The 24394-nt window shown below is 38.6% G+C and overlaps 1 protein-coding gene across 1 annotated transcript in view; it reads left to right on the forward strand.

Moving 5' to 3' along the window:
* LOC124555078 (kinesin-like protein KIF12) overlaps positions 1 to 15890 on the forward strand; it is a 653823-nt gene extending 637933 nt beyond the window's left edge. Inside the window, exon 19 of the mRNA XM_047128907.1 lies at positions 15134 to 15890. Coding sequence (XP_046984863.1) covers positions 15134 to 15146 — 13 coding nt within the window. The 3' untranslated portion in view covers positions 15147 to 15890. The remainder of the gene's footprint in view (positions 1 to 15133) is intronic.
* The last annotated feature ends 8504 nt before the right edge of the window (positions 15891 to 24394 follow it).

Consider the following 24394-nt stretch of genomic DNA (forward strand, 5'->3'; position numbering starts at 1 on the left):
TACGTCTCAACACATCCCACATGTGCTCGATGGGATTTAAGTCTGTGGAATGGGCAGATCAGTCCATTTGCTGAATATTTCCTCGTTCCGAGAGCTTCCCCATCTGTGCCACACAATGCGATCGTGCATTGTCATCCACTGGAATCAAGTGAGGACTGAATGCAACGCCGGCCGGTGTGGTCATGTGGTTCTACGCGCTTCAGTCTGGAACCGCGCGACCGCTACAGTCGCAGGTTCGAATCCTGTCTCGGGCATGGATGTGTGTGGTGTCCTTAGGTTAGTTAGGTTTAAGTAGTTCTAAGTTCTAGGGGACTGATGACCATAGCTGTTAAGTCCCATAGTGCTCAGAGCCATTTTTGAACCCGAATGCATCCCTGAAAAGACGCACATGGGAAAGGAGTACAGTGTCACAATTACGTTTACCAGTGAGTGTACCGTTTTCAAAAATGTGGAGGTCAATAAGCCCAAGCAATATTATGCCCCCTCGCACCATAACACATGTTCAACAATGTTTGTGGGTGAATTTTGTGTTCCCACATGTAGGTTCGTCCAGCACAGTTGAACAAGATCGTTTTGGTGGTCCATTTGTTATGGTGTGTGGAAGCATTAATGTTTCATTGACATACCGACCTCCAAATCTTTGAACACGATAGAGTCACCAGGCAACGTCATTGTGACTCTGTACTCCTTCCTTACGTACGTGCTTTCAGGGATGCATTCGACCCTAACTTCATTTTTAAATACGACGATGCGCTACCACATCGAGCAGCGCAGGTGGTGGAGCTCCTGGAACAAGAAGATATTCGGTGACTGGACTGGCCTGCACGTTCCTCCGACTAGCATCTCATCGAACGCATGGTGGATGCGCTGGGGAGAAGTATAACAACACGTCCATGTGCACCAGTGACCATTCAGCAATTGTCAACCGCACCTCTGGAGGAATGGAACACCTTACCACACCTTATCTCTCACCAACCTTGTGGCCAACAAAGGAGAACGCTGCAGAGCACGCATTGCCGTGTGATTACACTCTTTGGTAAGAACCGTATTCCGCCATTTGTTATGTCCAGGCGACCATCACGAATCGCGGTGACGTCAGTGTAATTATTATCTTCTGATAAAAGTGTCATTCCTGTTCATCTCATTACGTATTTATATCAGTTACCTTCTGTATTATATTTGCAGCATTTCTTTCTACGTATGGTCCAATTTTCATTGAGCTGTTTTATTTGGCAGTGATAAGTCATATGAAAGTTACTTTCGTCCTTAAGTTTTGTACAGCAGTGTATGTGACTTTAGATATTTCTCAGTCCAATGTCACTGAAGTAGATGAAGTTTAGCGAGCGTTTACAATATCCGTGAAAAGGGATACCTAAGTTGAATAACATAATTACAGTCACAAATAAGGCAAATGCTGACAGGTGTGGATACCATCGAAATATAAATATTGGTTGCAAAATTTACAAAAGAATCGAAAAATAGGTAGAAACTGACCTCGGCGAAGGTTAGTTCGGGTTCTGGAGAAATGTGGGAACTTGGCACTACGACTTATCTTAGAAGATACGCTGAAAAAGGCAAATCTACATCTACAGCATTTGTAGATTCAGAGAAAACTTTTGACACTGTTGTCTGAACTACAATCTTTGAAATTTTAAAGGTAGCAGGGATGAAATACAGGTAGCGAAAGGTTACCTATAACTTGTACGGGAACCAGACTGCAGTTACGAGAGAACTTCAAAAAGTGAGTTACGTATGTCATCCCACGCTATGACCACTGCACAACTGCGGCGCATTGTAAGAAGAGTTCTGGGTTTCCTGCGGAGACAGCTCTGCTGTGGTAAAGATAACAGCTGCATCACAGTGTGAGAGTGAAATGGTTAGCAAGTAAGAACATATTTCAAAGTTGGAGTATGGGGGACAGTACGATTCTTATGGGTAAATCGTCTGAATTGCATTCATATTCACCGTGAAATCCTGGCGATATATCGACCAAACGTAATGTCGCGTCATCCACAGCGAATTGTGCCAACAATTTGACTACGTGGGTGACGCTGATTGGGAAAGAAGGTCATCGACATCGACCACAGACAACAATGCCCTGGCTATCGGGGAAGTGGATCGCAGACTTGGTGGCCATCTTGAAAAATAGTGTAGTCGTTGGTAGGATTACACACCATTCCTCACAAAACAATCGCTCCATTTCAGCGTGAGTTGCTGGGGGACGGTAATAAGCTTGTTTTTGTAGTAAATAATTCAATAATAATTAAATCAGCCATTTGCGGGGAGCAGCGAACACGTTATGTCATTCTCATTCTTATGAAACAAATCTCGACCCCTGCCAGCGCTATCAGTGAGGTCTCCTGTTTCTAGATGTTTTCACAGATGGTCTGACACTCAACGCGCACGATACCCATTGATATATTTCAGCGTCGGTTCGCACCACAATCTAACTAAGAAGTACGTAGTGCGTTTTCTGTACTAATCACAACAACAGATATAAATAGCAGAACGAGTTCAATCTCGACAGAGATGATGGCTACAGACGACTAGTAGTAACTAACAGGCTGTGGCACGTTGGGAATATAAACAACTCTCAGGAAACCAACTAGGCAACAACAACAGTAACAGTTTTGTTTCTGGCGCATGTTGAAATGTTCCCCCACCTAGTACTGGCCATTATCATGTATTATCAACATCTGTGGTATAACAATGAGAGCATGGGGAACTTTTACTCAATAATGCCCCTAACACAACATGAGCATCTGTGATCTGTATATGACACTGTATTTTCACAGTTGGTAGCTTCCGCCGACCACAGAACACTCTTGAAGGAGGTCTCAACAGACGGTTCGAAATGTCGAGTAGTTGCGGGAATAGAAGCGGAACTGCGTCCTAGTCACCCAGAAGATCCAAATGATGAAACAATCATTGGGAAAACCACATGTTATAGCAATCTGATTTTAGTATATCGCTTGCCCTTAGTCAACCCTAGAAATGGAAGAAATAATAGGTTTCGTGTTTGAAGTCCGTAGATGTAGAGATCATTACAGAGGGGATGCTGGTTATTACTGTCATTGGCATGTTAGGCGGGTCACGGAGCTCCTCAGGAATACAGCGGCTAGGGCGTGGAAGAAGTCCAACGTTCGCTCGGTGTGCTTGCCGGGGAGCCTTGTATGGGATGTGGAAGAGGCTCTTCCTGAGGCTTTCGAGCATGCGGGGTGCAACAGCTACCGACTATGCACATGTTGGCCCCAACGATCCCTGTCGTCGGGGTTCCGAGGAAATCCTTGGGTCCTTTCGACGGCTCACTAAATTGATGAAGGCAGCCTCCATCTCTCGAGGAGTGGAAGCCAAGATGACGATCTGCAGCATCGTACCCAGGGTGAACCGGGGTCCTCTGGTTTGGAGTCGAGAGGAGACTCTAAACCACAGGCTACGTCGACTCTGTGACGAAAATGGTTGTATATTTCTCGACCTACGCTATGGGGCGGAAGGTTGTAGGACGCACCTTGATATATCAGGTGTGCATTACACACAGGAAGCAGCTACGTGGGTAGCACAGAACTTGTGGCGTGCACATGGGTTTTTTTTTAGATTAGGTTCCTCCCCACGGGAAACAAACCGTTGGCCTGAAAAATTACCAGTTCATGACACTGATGTGGGTGTGCCAACTGTAAAAATTGTTAGTTCGCCTAAACAGGTCATTCCAAAGGATTTAAATATGCTTAATCTCGTGTTGGTAAATCGTCGAAGTGTCTGTAGCAAGATCCCCGAGTTACTCTCCGAAATAAACAGTATCAAACCAATATTGTATTAGATACCGAAAGCTGGCTGAAACCAGACATAAATAGCAGTGAAATTTTGAACTCGGATTGGACAATGTTTACGAAGAATAGTACTGATGGTATGGGAGGTGGTGTGTTCATTGCAGTTAAAAGCTGTTTAAACGCAGTCGAGATCGATACTGGGTCGGACTGTGAAATAGTCTGGATAAAGTCGTCAATCACACAAGGATTGACCATTGTATTAGGATGTTTTTATAGACCACCAGCATCCACAACAAATGTCGTAGAACGTTTCAGGGAAACTCTTGAGAACATAGGAAATATCCAAATTATCCATTAGTTATAGCCCAGATCACGTAAGAAACAGATTGACCGTCCTTACGGCGGAACAGGCAACCGTAAAAATAGTTTTCCCGTCGGTCAACAGATGTCGCAGGCGACGCTACAATGCTAGCTGACCTGTCCACGTCGCTGAATTGGCAACGCTGTATCTTCGGTGACGTGAATGACGCTGATTTGTGTTCGGCTAGAGCGCTACGCGCGAAATGCATTCGTCACACAGCTGACTGTAGACCATGATCGGCTATGGTTTTTCCCGAGTTTTCAATCGAAGAATGTAGATTAGTTCCTGTAATTCCACAAACCAAGTTTATTTCTACTGTAGGGATACTTCTCACAATCATATGCGAAATGAAAAGTAATACACAATCTGCTCTCGCGCAGACATGTTACTATAAGCAGTGTTGTTTTCGAGTGAAAGCTGTGTGAGGATTATTAGCGCACAGATAAAAAAAAAAATAAAATAGGCAGCGTCTATAGTTTGCATGCTATGCTCGTTCTCTTCTATCCTCCTCCCTTCATTCCAGTATAAACGTTTGTTCACATATATAAACGAATGGCACTGAACATTGGCGAATTATCTATGAATACTCATTTGCAGCAGTGTAAACGAGGTTTTACACTCGTTCACTTCGTTCGCTCTAGTATATACCAGGATATAGAGGGACCGATGACCTAGCAGCTAAATGACATCTATTATTCATTTATTTCACTGTTGCGATCTCAGTTCTAGAGCCATTTTCAAGTACCAAGGGAAAGGTCTTGTAAGGTAATGCTTCTTAAATTCCAGAATGAGATTTTCACTCTGCAGCGGAGTGTGCGCTGATATGAAACTTCCTGGCAGATTAAAACTGTGTGCCCGACCGAGACTCGAACTCGGGACCTTTGCCTTTCGCGGGCAAGTGCTCTACCATCTGAGCTACCGAAGCACGACTCACTCCCGGTACTCACAGCTTTACTTCTGCCAGTACCTCGTCTCCTACCTTCCAAACTTTACAGAAGCTCTCCTGCGCAGATGGTAGAGCACTTGCCCGCGAAAGGCAAAGGTCCCGAGTTCGAGTCTCGGTCGGGCACACAGTTTTAATCTGCCAGGAAGTTTCATATCAGCTTCTTAAATTGTTTACCAAATGCTACCACACTATGCTTTGCGTTTTGTTATCCATATCTTATATTGGTTTCAGTTTTCACATTGCACACAAAAATGCCTCTACAGCCAAAATTACGATAGTGAAGTGAATAAACAGTTTAAAAAAAGTCCTTATCGCAGCAAAGATTTCATTTAAAAATTATATGATATGATTCTTGTACAGGAAGGGCTGCCACGTTATATCAGAATATAAGATCGACAAAATTTAGATAGGATCGAATGCTTAGGGATCTTTATTCTTGCTCGTAACTAATTTATAGATTTACCTGAATTTAAAATCCACTCGCGTAATCTTTCTTTATTTTGGACGGGAATCTGAACATTTTCAGTTCAGGATTTGTTCGTCTACTCCTTCCACAGTTGATATACTCGCAGGCCCTCGGCATGACGACTCGATCCACTACCACCGGTATGTCAGAAACAATTGTACTTCACAGACGCCAAATAGTGGAAAGCTGCACGCGTTCGGCCGATGTTGCCACATATTTCACAGAACGGAGTGCATCTAGTGGTTGATTCCACAAGTAAGGGTGTGACGCTGCTGCCGCCTGGTGGCTGTTCCCTGACAAGGGTTGCCTGCTAGACCAAGCAATTGGGCAATCTGTTTCTTACGTGATCTGGGGTTATAGGTGGAGACTTTAATCTAGCATCCAATGACGGGGAAAATTACACGTTTATCACAGGGGGCAGAAGCAAAGACTCGTGTGAGGTTATTCTAGGAGCGCTCTCAACATACAACATTGAGCAACTGGTTAGAAAACCAACTCGAGATGGGAACATATTAGATATTTTGGCTACAAACAGACCTGATCTTTTTGAGGAAGTTAATCTAGAAGAAGATATTAGCGACCATAATGTCGTAATGTCGTTGTGGCTTCTATGTCAGTGGAAGTTGCAAAAAAAAAAAAAAAAAAAAGAACCGTAGAGTTTTCTTGTTTGGGAAAGCAAATAAAAGTGTCACTAATGAATATTTTCATAGTCAGCTCCAAGCATTCACCGCGGGACACAAAGATATTGAGCATCTTTGGTCGGAATTTAAAGGTATTGTCCACCAAGTGCTAGAGAGGTATGTGCCTAGCAAAAATATAGGGGAGGGAAAGGATCCACCTTGGTACAACAGACATATTAGGACGTTGCTGAGAAAGCAGAGAATTTTGCACAGTCGTTTTAAACGTAGTCACTGCCCCACTGACAAACAGAAATTATGCAAAATGAAAGCAGCTGTCAGAAGGTCAATGAGAGATTCTTTTAACAAATTTGAAAGTAATATTTTATCTGCAGTTTCTAAATATAACCCCAAAAAATTTTGGTCGTACGTAAAATCTATGAACGCTACAAATAATTCAGTACCTTCTCCTGTTGACAGTATGGGTAATGTAACGGATGATGATAAACAGAAGACCGAAATTCTAAACCTAGCTTACAAAAACTCGTTTACGGTAGAGGACTGCAGCGCCATTCCCCGTTTCAATTATCGAACAAACGCAAGGATGGCTGACATAGTGTTTAGTGAATCTGGGATTGTAAAACAGTTAAGATCCTTAGACGCCAGGAAGGCATCTGGCCCAGAAGGTATCCCCGTAAGATTGTATGATGACTATGCTACAAATATAACACCATTCTTATCCATCATCCATCAGAGATCATTGAAACAGCGGAAAGTTCCAAGGGACCGTAAGAAGCCCCAGGTCATAGCAATCTATAAAAAGGATAGAAAATCGGATGCACACAGTTACCGGCCAATTTCACTGACATCGATTTGTTATAGAATCATGGAACATATTTTGTGTTCAGACATAATGACCCTTCTAGACTCTGAGAAGCTCATCTGCAGAAACCAGCACGGTTTTAGGAAACAGTGGTCATGCGTGACACAGCTGGCCCTCTTTGTGCATGATATACAACAGGCTCTAGATACCGGCTCCCAGGTTGATGCAATATTTCTCGACTTTCGAAAGGCGTTCGACTCAGTTCCGCACTGCCATTTGCTCCAAAAACTGTGCGCTTACGGTCTATCCGATGACATATGCGGTTGGATAGAAAGTTTTCTAACTGACAGAGAGCAGTATGTCGCCCTGAATGGGGTGACTTCAACAGAAACAAGCATAACTTCAGGTGTGCCCCAGGGCAGCGTAATAGGTCCGCTGATTTTTACAATTTACATAAACGATCTGGTTGATGGTATTGACAGCGGCATTAGACTGTTTGTCGATGATGCTGTAGTCTACAGGAAAGTTGATTACAATACGTTAGTTCGTCCAGTCTTAGAGTATTGTTCGTCTGTATGGGACCCTTACCAATTGGATCTGATTCAAGAGATTGAGAAGGTCCAAAGAAGAGCGGCAAGATTCGTGACTGGTACATTCAGCCATCAGGAGAGCGTTACAAATCTCACAGAAAGTTTGAAGTGGGACACACTTGCAGATAGACAACGCGCTAAGCGGAAGGAGCTGCTCACTAAGTTCCGAAAACCGATCGTCGCCGAGGATGTAGAGCATATTTTATTACCACCAACTTTCAAATCGCGCAATGATCACCATTCAAAGATAAGGGAAATTAGAGCTCGTACTGAGGCGTTCAAACAGTCGTTTTTCCCTCGCGCGATCCGCGAGTGGAGTAGAGGAACAGAGGGGGGGAGGGGGGAATATGACTTTGGCGCGAATTGTGCCCTCTGCCACACACCGCTTGGTGGCTAACGGAGTATATGTGTAGATGTAGATGTAGATTGGCCATTTCCAGGCAGGAGTAATTGACACAGACTTTCGCCACTACAGACGTAGTAATTCGTAGATCTTCATACAAAAGACACGTAAAACTTCAGTGGAAAAGGATGGTCCACTAACTTTCTGAGTACAAAATTTTGTTTCTGCATATAGACTTGCAGTTTCTCTTGTTGGCGGTGTGCGAAGCCAATGATTACCATATGTTCTGATGTCCTGTATCAGTTGTCGTCCAGCATGTCCGTTGTCTGCATCCAGTCCACTTTGCACCTGTGTGTTAGTGTTGTAGTCTAGGTCTTTGCTGTATGTAGTTGCCGTATCAGTCGATGCCAGTGTTTCTAACACGAAACTACCTGCCTGTAACCAAGTGCACAAGAAACCGGCGAACTAAGTACGAATGTGCATTTCTGTTTTGTTTAATACGCTTATTTACACAAGGAATGAAACAGAGTCCACGTTTCAACTCATTCATTATATTATTAACGTCACGAACAGCACCCTAGTGACGTACTTGGTTGATGCATATGACACATTCACTTCTGTCCGTGTCTCAAGTCTTGTCTTGATTGTCTTTGTTGTCACTGTCCTTTGTTAACGTTTTGTGTCTCGTCAACAGTGAGGTTATGGGTAAGGAAGCTTTTACAATGCACGCATTTTTTCTTGAGTCTTTATACTGCTGGTTGAGGAACAAAGAAAGTTCTGCCTCTTTCTTCCCCCCACCCCACATGGACTGATTCATGGACAGGAGCAGTTAAAACAGGGTAAACTTTGCTTAGTTCGTGCACTGCAAAATTTTATTACATGCTCTAACTATGAATTGTAGGCTTTCTTTTCTGACTTGAAGTGACAGCCTCTGCAGGCAGTGGGGCAGGAACTGCTTTGTCATCCATTCTACCACAAACACTTTGAGCATAGTACAACAAAACAAAACACAATATCCATCAAGGCCAATACTGCATCATTGTACTATCTGTTCATAAAAGTTGGAGAAAAAAATCCGTACCAGCCCAAAATCTTCAAATTTCTATGGACTGATCATGATGTAAGCCAGAGCTACAGAAAAAGTGCGTGCACTGTATTTGAGTATGGCCCCTACTTGTGACTCATGCCAGGTACACCCACAGCACACAAGAGGAGTAGCTTTCAGCAACTTGGTAAAACATCAGTCTTGAAGGCAAGCAAGAGCTCTGAAAGCAAATACATCCCAGTGACCTCATTCATGACTCAAGTGTTATGCATTAGAGGAATAGAAACAATGAACCAACAATGTATTGCTATGCGCATACCATCCCAAATAAGACTGTAATGTTTAGCCTTATTTTTTTAAATTTAGGTGTAGCATCTAGAATTTTTCTGCATAACTCAAACATTAATATATGGTGTCCCAAAAAATATACATTACACACATTGAGTGACCCTGTTCATTACTGTACACACATAGCAATTTATTCAATTTAAAGAGAACAACTCTATTGCACTGTGCTTGTTTGCAAGGATTCATACTGTTGCCATCATTGTCCAGGTGGAACTGATAACACTGAATACTGGAATAATAATTAGAATAAATTATTTGATTAAGAACTGCAAGGAGTTGCTATTCAGTATTTGGCATGGACCTTATGTATGATAAGTCAGATGAGTGTGTGGAGTATTAACAGAACCTTTTTGTCCAATCAGTTTCTTTGGCAGTATACTATATTGTATCCAGATAGGCCCTTACATCATCATGGTGGTGAAGAAGTGCACAATATTGCAAGACACAAATCTCTTTTTTATTTACAAAACTACATGCATTTCTCTGCTCCAGTTCTCCTAATTATCAAAAACTGTTTGACATGACACATTCCAGCCACTATCAGATGCCAGTACATTGCTAGTACATTATTCTTAGTGATACAAAGTTCTTCAATGTAAGGGTCATTCCATGTCAAATCAACAAATGAAACCATCGTTTTCAACCTAACCCTCTTGGATTTAAATGAAATTAAGTATGCCTGTAGTACTCATAAATAGTACCACAAATTAATTCTTTCACATTTTTCTGATAAAAAGTAACCGAGTAATGGACTTCGAAAAGTTGAAAAAATGACAAATTTTTTACTCACGGAACAATGTTGTTTTCTTTATAGCTCATGTTCTAATTAAGCTAGAACAATAAAATTTACTTCATTGGAAAGCTCTTTTAAAGAGCTTTTATATGATACCAAACATCATTAGTTTAATACATATATACACATTGTTTATAAAAACAACATTGTTGAATTTATTGAATTTTGAAAAACTGTATTTTTAAAATTCTCAATAAAATATATGTGAAAGATACACTTTACATCTACATATTCTGAAAGCAATTTTATGTTTACCACGACTCTCCAAAATCACAGTCACATAGGTCAATTTCTATTATTTTGCTACACATGAAAATATTACAGTGTTAGATTTTGTTACATGGTCCAAAAATTCTACTTTTGAAACGAATAACTGCTTATTAAACTTTAGCGCTAACTATTTTTTTATAGCTGTAAAACCACGGGAAAAAAAAAGAAAAAAAGGAAGCTATCTCTCATTTTAAAGATTATATATAAAATGATTCTTTGGTGTTATTATCTGCAATCTATTCAGTATTTTATCTCTGGTTAATATTGTCAGCAATTTTCACCTATTGTTGAAAGTGACCCACACATTCTTTTGTTGTGAGGCAGCTGCAGTGAAATTATGTGATTAACTCTGAAATGTGTTTTGAATCTATCTTAAAGGTACTTTTGTACAAACCTCACAAGAGTCTGTAAGTTTGTATGACTACAGCCAGTTAATGTGTGCATACTATTAACATAATGAAATATTTTTTTACAGGAAGTGAAAGAATAGAGAAGTAATATTGTTTAGTATTGAATATAGAAAGCTGGGGCATTCAACTTCAAAAACATTTTTTTAATTAGTTTGTTCACTTGAGAAATATAAAATGCCTAAAATTTCAGCTTTGTGCTGTAATCCATTTAATGAAAAGGGCCACAATAACCACAAGAGAAACCTACGGCCTGTTTCACAATGGATTAAAGCAAGAAAACCTTTCTTAACTTTTTGATTTAAAGTGTGTGACAACTGCCGTAAAAAAATTGCACGAGTAGAAATTTGTGATACATCTAGCACAGAAAATGATGATGATCTACTGTATTCTGTGGTGAAACAAGAAAGTGAAAAGGTTTTGTGTGATAGTGACGTACAAGACATTGCAGCAAGTGAGGCCTTAGAAAGGCTGAATGCTTCTTTGCAGTCCGTTGGTGAATCACCAATTAAGAAGAGATGACTGTGTGCAGCAAAATATTCTAAGGAAAAACTAATTAAATTAACTTCAAGAATTCAAACAAAGGTATTATTGCTTCCTTCCGAAAAAGAAGGGGAGGTACATGATCATGCAGAATCTGAGATGATCAGTCAGCTAAAAGATACATTTCGTACATGTACATCTCGAAGTAAACAGATGGAAATTCTTACCATTTTACCCAAAAGCTGGAGTGTTAAGAAGCTTCAAGATGAATTTAACGTAACAAATTACATGGCTCGAAGGGTAAAAGATTTTGTGAAGGCCAGGGGAATTTTGTCTTCACCAAACCCAAAACCTTACAAGACTCTCGAGCAAACAACTGCTGATTTTGTTAGAAACTATTATTGTTCTGATGAGATAAGCAGGGCAATGCCTGGGAAAAAAGGTTTTGTGCTTGTGAGAGATAATGGAGAAAAACTGCAAGTACAAAAACGGATACTTTTAAGTAATTTGAAAGAAATTTACGCAAACTCTAAAGACAACTATCCAGAGCTCCACATTGGATTTTCAAAGTTTACAGACCTACGTCCCAAAAATTGTGTTTTAGCTGGAAGTAGTGGTACAAATAGTGTCTGTGTGTGTACTACCCATCAAAACTTCAAACTCATGCTGACCGGGTGTAACATTTCACAGCTGACAAAGGATGAAGATAATCCAATAAAAACTTACAAAGACTGCATTGCAAGAGTTGTATGTAATCCGCCATTACCTGCTTGTCATTTTGGTGAATGTAAATTCTGCCCTGGCCCAGAAACATTTAAGACATATTTACAAGACTTGTTGAATACCTAATAATATTGATAATATAACTTATCAGCAATGGGTTTCTGTTAATCACCTATCTCTAGAAACAATCATAAAATCATCTGACAACTTTATTGATTGTTTTTTTGATAAATTAAAATCACTTACACGACATTCATTTGTTGCTAGTCAACAATCAACCTTCCAAAAGAGACTGAGAAATGAACTTAAAGAAGGCAAGGTCTTAGCGATCTGTGACTTTCCTGAAAATTACTGCTTTGTCATCCAGAATGAAGTTAAATGCTATCACTGGACAAACATGCAAGCAACGATTCAACCCATTGTTGTTTATTACAAGGATGGGAACAGACGCGAGCACACAAGTCTTGTAATCATATCAGAATGCCTAACACGTGACACTGTTGCTGTGCATTTGTTCCAGTCGTATTTGATGGACTTCCTAACTGTTAAATTCAGTAGAAACCCAAGAAAAATATATTATTTCTCTGATGGAGCAGCAGCTCATTATAAAAATAGGAAGAACTTTATCAACCTGTGCCATCATGAAGAAGATTTCCAAACTGAAGCTGAATGGCATTTTTCAGCCACCTCCCATGGGAAGGGAGCTAGTGATGGTGTTGGTGGAACAGTTAAATGCCTTGCAGCTCAAGCAAGTTTGCAACGGCCATACAGTGATCAAATAAGGACACCAAAACAACTGTATATGTTTGCCAAGGATAACATAGAAGGAATGAACTTCAAGTATGCTAATAAAGAAGATCACAAAAATGAAAAAATGAAACTTATGGAGAGATTTGAAAAATGCTGCAAAATTGTAAGGACACAAAAATTTCACACTTTTATCCCTTTTAGCAAGGACAAAATAATAACAAAAGTGTATTCAAACTCTGATGATAGTAAAATTGAACTGGTGACAGTTTCTGACAGTGATACAATACCGTTCAAAGACACAAAAGGATATGTTGCTTGTGATTATAGTGGACACTGGTGGTTAACCTGTGTACTTGAAAAAAATCAGGAGAAGGATGAAATCACAGTTAGTTTCTTACATCCACATGGACTGTCACCATCTTTTACATTTCTGAGTCATCCAGACATTCTTTCCATAAGCAGCGGGGAAGTAGTGGCAATCGTGAACCCTCAAACTACTACAGGGCGAACATATAAATTATCCAGTGCATAAATGTTGATGTGCAACAGACTGATTAGTTTGAAGTATGAAGAAGTGCACTAATAGGATGCCTATTTGTAAATAATAGTAATTACTAACTGAATTTAGGTCTGATCTCAGGTATTCATCTTTCTGTGTTTATTTTTTTTAAAGTTTTCGTTTTATATTTATTAATTATAGAAGCATAAAACATATGTTCTTTTGTTAATTATAAGTTATTTTTAATTTCCACATTTTACAACAACATACAGCTTGTGAAAAGAAGTCCTAATATCTAAAATAAATTAGTTTTTACTAATTTTTAAAGCACCACCCTTAACATGAAATTGCTTTTGATAGTGATCCCATGCTCATCCCAAGTTGAAACTTTCAGAATATGTAGATGTAAAGTGTATCTTTCACATATATTTTATTGAGAATTTTAAAAATACAGTTTTTCAAAATTCGATAAATCCAACAATGTTGTTTTTATAAACAATTTGTATATATGTATTAAACTAATTATGTTTGGTATCATATAAAAGCTCTTTAAAAGAGCTTTCCAATGAAGTACATTTTATTGTTCTAGCTTAATTAGAATACGAGTTATAAAGAAAACAACATTGTCCCGCGAGTCAAAAATTTGTCATTTTTTCAATTTTTCAAAGTCACTACTCGGTAAATTTTTATCAGAAAAATGTGAAAAAATTAATTTGTGGTACTATTTATGAGTACTACAGGCATACTTAATTTCATTTAAATCCAAGAGGGTAAGGTTGTAGCCCTTGTTGATTTGACATGGAATTGTCCGTATAATATGTTAACAACATGCAATCACCAAAATATGACAGCATGCTGTTAAAAGATATGATGATTTTTGGTAATAAAGGGATTGAAGTAGAAGACACGTAATTTTGAAAATTTTGTTCGTCAGTTGCTGATCTCAATCAATCTCATTACAATATTGACACTTTTATGTAAATCCCTCCACTGCCAAACATTTCATACTTTGGTAGCCACACAGATTTTTGTGTAAAGTTCAAGACAGTCATACTTTTGACAGTGGTGTGAAAAAAGAATTGTCCAGAGACTTAGTGCCATTATCCCACATCACACACTAACACTTGGTAACTTCATGTGACACTCCACAAAAATATGCAAATTTTGAGGAAGCCGGTATTGATTAATTATGCTGTTTGACTTACACATAGCTACAAGCAATTTTGTGTGGAAATGCTAGGTTTCTCTCAGATTTTCTTTCCAAATAGTATAGTCACAAATTCAGTGCAGTATCATTATCAGAGTTATGTTTATTGAGAATGTGAATCAACATTGGTTTGGAAGTTTCCCAATATCCGTTTCAAATCCAGTGGATATGTTTAAATTTTTCTGACCTGCAACCCTCTGCGAATTTTACATTGGTGCTTGGAGGTAAGTAGCCAACAGTTGTCTCTTGCAGTAGTGGTAAATGACCCTGGTGTCTTACAGAAGGTAGTTCACAGATCTCTCATAGGCTTCCAATTCAATTTCTTCAATGAACAATGAAGTAATATGTGTTGTGGTGTGTGTGGGGGGTGGGGGTGGGGGTGGGGGCAGGGGATGGTTGGGGGGGGGGGGCTTCTTGTTAAGTTCTCCTCAAAGCTGTATTTGTGATTACATGGCTCTTTTGCATTTTCCAGTTTTCACTGCAGATCCATTTTGCACAGGGCTTAGTCGCAGCATAGTTTCATGTTAATTACACATCTACAAACAGAAAAAATGTTAGTCAAAGAGAGAGAACATTTTGGAGACACCCTACACATTATTACATTACAGTAGATCGAAACAGCAATAAAAATTGTTTTAGAATTGTTATTAGTAATATAGCTTATTCTAATGTTTTCCAAACATAAATTGTTGCAGTGTCTGCAGGTGAAGGAACATATGGAGGACATTACCAGCAAGCAACAGCTCTCTCAGATTCGAATGGCCATTATAAGTCAGTGAACATAATATAATGGTGCAGTTTGCTCCACATACCACCTTTGAACAATTTAAGAAGACTTTGTTCTTCAGTTGTATGCTGCAGTTAATACCTGATAAGTTGAGAAGCTTCCTTGTATGGCATGGTCAAGTTGTTTGTTTATCAAAGCTGGATTGTTGCAAGTGTTGTGCAGTGAAGATCTGATTGTGCATCAAATGAACTCTTCTGTCTGGTGATAATTTGCAGCTCCTATCTATTGATGATCATCAAACCATCTTATCTTATACATATTGTGAAGGAAAACATTTGTGTATTTACTAAAAACATAACCTTATGAGGTCAAAACTTCTAGATGTCAAATGGTCTATTGCTATGAGAATGATTCATTGCCATTGCATCTTTCTGTCAGTTGTTATTATTAATACTGTTACAAAACTTCCTGCTAGAATAAAACTGTAAGCTAGACCGAGACCCCAATTCAGGTCCCAAGTTCGAGTCTCAGTCTAGCACACATTTTTAATCTGGCAGGAAGTTTAATGTCAGTGCACACTCTGCTGCAGAGTGAAAATTTCATTCTGGAATACTGTTACAATTTTCTTTTATCTTGGACATTCAAATTCATGCCTCTTTGTAAAATATGGCAAGCTAGTGCTATAGTTAGCCTTCAACTGTGTAGTGCTTCAGTAAATAAACAAATGCAACAGTGCCTCACAAACTACAATATATCGTTACTTTTTAATAATAAAGTCAATCAACACAATATTTCCTAGAGATATGATGAAGCATCGCTCTACTGGTATAGCACAAATGTTAAAGTGCTTCATCATTCCATATCATGTCCTTCAAAAGTTTAGTTCTTTCTTATGTCAGGACCTTAGTTGTATATAAATAAAGCTAATGTATCTCCTAAGGTCGTTCAGATGGCGTTTCTGTGATTTTCTGAATACTTTTTCAATATTGTCTTCTTTTTTTAAATCACAGCCATCAGTGATCAAAATTATTGAATTAGTATCCAACTGTGTGAATTACAAATGCCTAAAGGAAACCACATACATTTTTTAAAATTAAATATGGTGATCAACTTTTGAGAGGTGTGTCTCTGAATATTGAGAGTTTAGCTACAAATTAACTGATCCTTGTGAGTCTTTAAAAACAGTTGCATATCATGGTACAGAGCTTTCAGCCTCTTACCATGAGAGTGTGGCACTGTGCTGCCTGTGGCCAGTGAAAAGGAAGCACATCAGCTAACAGAACTTATTGTCTGACTCAGGGTACTCAATGCTGAGGTGGCCTATCTCATTGTAATGTTTGATGATGGATCCTGCTTTTTGTGAAGGCGAGTCATGCTATAATGCCTAAGGCATACAAGTGCTGGCAGACAGTGGTAGAGCACTACACATCAGATGACTAATCACACTACCAGACTACTCCAATATCAATTTTACTCAGGCTGTGGAGATTTCCAACAGTAGAGTTTTCCACAAATCGTGCCAAAAAGTTACCCAGTGAATGGAGGAAGTCAGTCAGCAGACAGCCACCATCAATGGGCAATGACAAATACAAATGACCCTGACAAAATTGGCTAACAGGCCACAGACAACCTTCAGTAACACAATGAGACTACTTCTTCTGTTGCAAGATTTGTTAGTCTTTGGAGCCCCATATTCTGCATTCCTGAGGCACCAGCACTTGTCAGTTTGTTGCAGTTGGTTGGGAGTAACCTGCTTCTCTACCAGATTCAGTGCCTGTTGTCAACAGGAAATGACATTTTTGTTCTTAGTACCAAGAAAGTGTCATTTGGATTACAATTTTTATTTGTGTAATTGATACAATGAAGTTGGATTTGGCTTGGTCAGTACCCATTCCAGGGATATTTATAGGTGGAAAAGCAAAATATGAGAAATAATAAGTGTTTTCAGTAGTGAAACAAAATGCACTTTGAAGATCGTTTAGTTTATAATGAGAACCAAAATGCTATTTTCTGTTGACACATGACACTGCACAAAACACTCAGTTCTTGTATAAGCCAACTTCATTTACACATCACAAAAACCAAAATCAAAAAAATTTTAGGAAATACCAGATATAAGGTAACCAAATTGTGTATATGTTTAATAATACTTATTCAAAAAAGCTAAGAATAATGTTTTAAACAACAAGTTAGTTCACACTGCACACATGCAGAGAATTTAGTACCTTGTGCAGGATATGAAAATCTTCTTTTGCAGTTCTTTGTTACTTCAAGAATTAAGACCCTAGTGAACATCCTTGTATGTGATCCTGCAATAACTTCATGACAATGTTTAGAATGCCAGTCATTTTACAACGTCACAGGACTCAGTCATTGGAAACACACAGTCATGGAGCATAAAACGTATCGTACTGTATAAGCATGTAACCAGATTTCAGAAATGGCTATTATTTACTCAATAAAAAAAGCAATCACAGCCTTTTTGTCTTAAACAGTTTGTTTCTATAGTACTGGAAAATTGATTCATGATGCAAAATTTCAGATATAGTTGTGAAAAACAAAACGGATAGTACAATGAGATCAGAAGAAACAACATATGATTAATGCACATTTATGTAATATTCACTGCCGTATGTTTGATGGTAAGCTGAAATAGGTGACAGTTAAACATTTACTGTGTGTTGCCAGACTACAAAGGCAGCACATGAACATGTTGCACATCCAAATTCCAGAAACAGAGGTATTTATGGATTGAAGATAGCACCAAATGAATTTTCCCCTCTCCAAAGAAGAAGTATAGCAGGAAAAGGACGCAATATGCTTTGTATACAGTGCACTTACAGTAATTCAGCAATGCACCATTATCTTCTCAGAAGCACATATCATTCAAGTGAGTTATAAGCAGTGACAAATATATATATATATATATATATATATATATATATATATATATATATATATATTTACAAATTGTACATGTATCATATAAGGACATAAATCAATCATCCTGTGACAACCTGCCTTCCAGCTTCATGTCTACATGTCACTCTTCACCCTGTTTTGCTGCTCACCAATCAACATGTGAAAGAAATTAACATGAATTTTGCTTAGCTTTAACAACCTCTTGCTCAGTATGGGCTATGAACTCCATCCCTCATGGTTTCTGCAGATGACAACCCCTAATTTCATGTATACTGTATGTCCCAGGTTAATGTTAATTGTTTTTGTAAATCTTTAGAATTGCAAAGGTTGAAAAACAAGTGTCATTACAAATGGTGAAATAAACTACTGTCTACAGCTATGTACCATATACAACACTGCAATGCAGAATGACAAGCAGTGGTTAACTTTTTTTATAGGAATAGATTCACATGCTCTCACAATGACATTTCTAAAGTGTTGCAGAGTCAGTGGCTTTGTAGCAAACGGCCTTCTTCAGGGTATCTCACAGATATCTTAGTAAAAATGTCTGTGTTAATCTGCAGACTTGTTTGAACACACAATTCCACATTGGCCCATCCACCTCAAATTATATATGCTTATCCTAATGGTAATGTGGTATTTACCATCCTACTGCAAAAGTAATTTTCAGCTGCACAGTTAGTGAATAGCTAATACAGTGCCTTCCGAGGATGCAGCTCAAAATAATTTACAGTCACACATAATAATAAATGAACGTCCTCACTCTTCCTCTGGCAACACTCAGTATACAATTGTGAAAGATTTTTTTAATCCCAACATAAGGATTTTCATTAGTTGCGCGTCCATTTTTGTTTACCAAAAGACCCATTCAGTTTAAAAGTTGAAAACAGTTATATCAGCACACTGATATAGCACTTGTTCAATTTAGAAGTTGCCTTATCAGACCAAATGGTAATACTCATTGTACTGCTGTCATGTAGGTCTACATGTCACTTACAAAATTGGATGCATATTTTTGGATCATTTTCATTAATATCATAATATGAACTATGAGTGTAAAGCCTTCATCAGTTGTTTTTAAAAGTGATACAATTGTGTTTACCTCACACTAAGCTGCTTGTACGGATTCCTCTGGCAACTGTATGAAAGATAGTAACATAGTGTCCAGACTTGCTTCATTATTTTGTCCATTTTTCTTGTTTTCAGACATTTCTATAGAGTGTACATAGTTTAATCTGATTCAGAAGTTTTATTTTATCTATTATAACATCATCAAACTGTGTCCATTTCTACAGAGTGTACATAGTTTAATCTGATTCAGAAGTTTTATTTTATCTATTATAACATCATCAAACTGTGTCCTATGTCATCTGCACCTCAGTCATTTTCTCATATTCCAATAATACTTTAAAATCCACTTCAATTATTTGAAAACTAAGTTAATCACCTTATACTACTTTGTCTATAGATCAAGTACTACCATTAATGGATGTAAACTGAACTAAAGACAATGTAATGATTACACATGCTCACACACATCCAGCTTATCCCTGCTCACTTGCACACACTCAACCTTTTCTTACTGCCTACTGTTAATGTAATGAAGATTTGAAAAGTGTAATATTCTATTGTTACAACACACAGCTTGATTACAACATGATAATAACAAAGCAAATGCAGAAGGGTTGTTCATTAAGTAGCTCCAGGGCTGTAAGAAAACTGTTAAAAACTATAAGACATACAGAATAATGATACATATCAGTGGATCGAGCATCTCTTCGCACTTCAATTCATAATATGTGCCACAGTGCAGTTGCACTAGGTGAAAGGTGTGTCAGAACAGGAAGCAAATCATTTCCTCCATATTGTGAAATCAAATTATTTCATGCCTGCAGACAGACAACCTGATGAATAGATTTCCAAGGTGGAATGCTGTCATTGCAACTTCAATTAATATACGAGGGTCATTCAATAAGTAATGCCACACATTTTTTCCTCAGAACATCTTTATTGTTAAGAGTCAGAATCTGGTGTAAATATATATCAACATGTCATGTCCATGTTCTATTCTTCTGCGTAGTCTCCATCACATTCTATGGCTGTGCACCAACATCGTGGAAGAGCATGTACCCTTGTTGGTAAAAGCTCTTGTCCTGTAGCAATAGCCAGGTTTACACTGCATGGCTCTCTTGTCATCTTCCCCATAGAGAATCTTTAAGTAGTCTAAAGAGATGGAAGTCCACGGGTGTCAGGTCTGGACTGTAGGGTGGATGATTCAGTGATGTCCAACCCAATTTGGTGATGCGTTCCCGGGTTTTCAGACTTGTGTGCGGGCATGCATTATCGTGTTGGAGCAAAATTTCTGCTGGATTCTTGTCCAATTGAACACATCAGAAATGGTTCTTGAGTTTATTCAGAGTCTTCACATATGCCTCTGCATTGATGGTTGACCCTCTTGGCATCGTATCCACGAGAATGACACTATCACAGTCCCAGAAGACTGTCACCATGACTTTTCCAGCGGAGTGGGTTATCTTGAATTCCTTCTTTTGTGGTGAATAAGGATGATGCCACTCCATGGACTGCCTTTTTGTTTCTGGTGCAGAGTGGTGCACCCAGCTTTTGTCCCCCATAATGATCTGTGACAGAAAGTCCTCTCCGTCAGTCTCAAAACACTCCAACAATTCAGATGAAATGGCCTTTCTTTGAATCTTGTGATCCACTGTGAGCATTTGTGGAACTCATTGTGAACACCTCTTTGAATGTCTTAGAGACTCGATCATTGCAGATGCGCTTCCAATGCTGACCGCCAACTGTAGCACCAACTGTCAAGTTGTGATGTGCCCAAGTTGTGATGCGCACACCGGCATGAATAATGGCATCTGCACTATTCAGCATGTCTGGAGCCATGACTGTGATAGGACATCTTGAGTGTGGCTGATCATGGAGCTCTGTTTCTGCATTTCCTGGGGCTATAACTTTCTTTACCTATTGCCCAACTATACTCCTATCAACTGCAGCATTCCCATACAATGTGCACAAACATTTATGGATGTTCACCACAGTTTCTTTTTCTGCACACAGGAATTCAATAACATCACACTTCTAGTAATATGAGTCATATGTAGACGCCATTTTGATGCCGTACTACGGCTCTGCCATTTGCCAGAACAGTTCGAAACTTCACCCGTGCACAAAATAAACATCAAATGTAAAGCACCAACAAGGATGTTTGTCTATGTATATTAATGGTGTTTTTAAAAAATATGGGGCATGACTTATTGAATGACCCTCATATTACGAAAAGGATAGTTGCTACTCACCATACAGTGGAGATGCTGAGTCATAGATAGGCACAACAAAAAGACTCCCAGAAAATGTGAGCTTTTGGCCAACAAGGCCTTCAACAGAAATAGACAACATATACACACACTCTTATGCAAATCCAACTCACAGACACGTGACTATAATCTCTGGCTGTTCCATTGTCCAACTTCAATCAATTTCATACATGTGCTCTTCTACCCATGTTGATGGATGTCATGTCACAATGTGTCCATATTGAGCACCCATAATGTGAGTTAAAAACTTGGAGAGATGCTGTATCCACTGATATGAATCTGTTTTCTGTATGTCTGGTAGTTTTTGTGCAGTCTGCTTCTGAAACATCAGAGGTAATTATGAACAACCCTGTACAAGAAAGTACAGAAAAAATAGATCACAGTAAAAAATCTCTGCACATATGTACATTACATCTGATACAACTGACAGTTGCTGCTCAATATACCCAGAATTCTTTTCAAAGACCAGTCTCAACAACACATAATCAGAGGGTGTACCTGATACTATACAAAAATTCATTACAGTTTGACACACTGTTTAATAATAAAATTGAGAAAATTTAAAAGAATTTAGTAAGCGACATATTATTACTAATTACAGAAACTAGCATTTGGTTCATTTTCTATTAGGTATCAGTACGTAAAATGGTGCTTCTAGACAGTAGAGTTGTTAGAATATTGGTATAAACAAACTATTTAAACACATTATTACTGTGCAATTTGTATTGTAGAGTATGCTGTGCATTGTAACATGGTTTCGGAAAAGCTTTTCAGAGAATTGTAAAAGTTATGATTGATTATAAACTAAAATTTTTGTCAACAACAATTAAAGAAACTTCATGTGTCTTAATGTCTTCTGATGTTTACCTATCCATTTGAGAGAGAGAGAGAGAGAGAGAGAGAGAGAGAGAGAGCCAGACACAACAAATCAACAGGAGCATCACTACATACATCTTTAAGAAGCTGACAAACTTGAACTGTCTCTGTTAAGTTATGAGAGAGAGAGAGAGAGAGAGAGAGAGAGAGAGAGCCAGACACAACAAATCAACAGGAGCATCACTACATACATCTTTAAGAAGCTGACAAACTTGAACTGTCTCTGTTAAGTTATTTCCAAAAATCAAATGGAACTATACAATTCCAGAGATCTTTTAAAATCTCAAACATGTATGAGGTACACGTGCAGACTGAAGTGACAAATGAAAATTTGTACCAAGGCCAGAATGCTGAGGTGCAATTTCAACACAGCTGGAGAGCATCTGCAATGCTGTTTGTGTTTAGGGAGGATACAAAGTGGGCTGAGGTGTGAGTGAGAATTTGGATTGAGGAGGGATGCATGCTAAGGTAGTCCATGCAGATGTGCAAAGCCACTACACCAGGATGGTGTTGTGGTTAGCACATCTGTCTAGTGAGCAGGAGACCCTGGTTTGAATCCTGGACTTGGTACAAATTTTCATTTATAGCGTCAGTCTGCATATATATTTCCAAAGACATTAACTAAATTCTGCATTGTTGCTTGACAAAGCACAACAATACCATAAAAATACTTTTTTGATGTTCTGTTTCCAAAAAAGTTTGTCATATGAAGGAATAAATTGTAATACCCCAGTAATGGCCATGAATGTAAATGAAAGGTATTGATGTGCAGCCATAGCATGTTGGTTGTTCTAGTTATAAGAAAACAGTGCCAGCAAATTGTGATACATCAAAGTAAATTGAATTTTCTGTCAGTCCACTGAAACCCATCTTGTATAGGTTGGTTGGTTGGTTTGGGGAAGGAGACCAGACAGCGTGGTCATCAGTCTCATCAGACTAGGGAAGGATGGGGAAGGAAATCGGCTGTGCCCTTTCAGAGGAACCATCCCGGCATTTGCCTGGAGTGATTTAGGGAAATCACGGAAAACCTAAATCAGGATGGCCGGACGCGGGATTGAACTGTCGTCCTCCCGAATGCGAGTCCAGTGTCTAACCACTGCGCCACCTCGCTCGGTACCCATCTTGTATAAGTGAGAACAGTGTAACCTACCTATTGACTAAACATTTTGTAACAACTTATGCAGTCAACCATTTTCCAAGATGTGAAGTACTATGAATATAATATGACCAGTGTAGGACTAAATGATTTTGCAACACTTATTATGTGCATGGCTTTTAGTGAAATATTTAATGCCAAAAGAACATTCATATTGTGACATCTCTTTTCTTTACAGCCACTCTGTTGTGTGGAATGCTATGATAAACCCTAAATAACCATTTGTGAAACCTTGTCTGACTACCTAACTTCTTTATCCTATTTTTCACCATTTCATGAAGTAGTTACAACTCTTTGCACTCTGTCTGAAATGTGATTTAAATGAATCATTTCATTTTCCTCTTATTCAATACTACAGCAATTTTTGTAAAAATAATGGATGTCAAGAAGAATTCCTGTTGTGTATTTTCTCGCTTTAAATGTCATATATTTCATCTAAAAATTTGTAAACTTCCCCTTGTTGAAGATAAATGAAAGAGACTTTTCCATAAAGGAAGTTGAACCACTTTTGTTGATTTGAAACTTTTACACAAGTGAGCCTGACAGTAAGAAGTTGTCTACAGTACCTGACAGTGTACAAGATGTCAGGTTTAGGATGTAATAAGAACTGCATGGCAGCAAGTTTGAATTCTGTGTCATAAAATCACCAATTTCCCTTATTGCAACTAGATCAAGAAAGAACTATCTCAATGATCTCAAGGATGATACTATCTTTGGGCAAAGAAAGGAAGCAATTTTGCCACCAGTTTAAGAAGGGAATCAAAGGTAAGTCAAGTAATAGTCACTCGTAAAGTAAGTTCTGATCGTTTCCACAGATGAGATCTGTAGTTGGACCAGAGATTACATGTGTATGTAGTAGAGTTGGGGTATGAGGCAATAATAATAATAATAATAATAATAATAATAATAATAATTCCATAATCTCTTTTGAAAA

The sequence above is a fragment of the Schistocerca americana genome, chromosome 1 (assembly GCF_021461395.2).
Source record: "Schistocerca americana isolate TAMUIC-IGC-003095 chromosome 1, iqSchAmer2.1, whole genome shotgun sequence".
Lineage (NCBI taxonomy): Eukaryota > Metazoa > Arthropoda > Insecta > Orthoptera > Acrididae > Schistocerca > Schistocerca americana.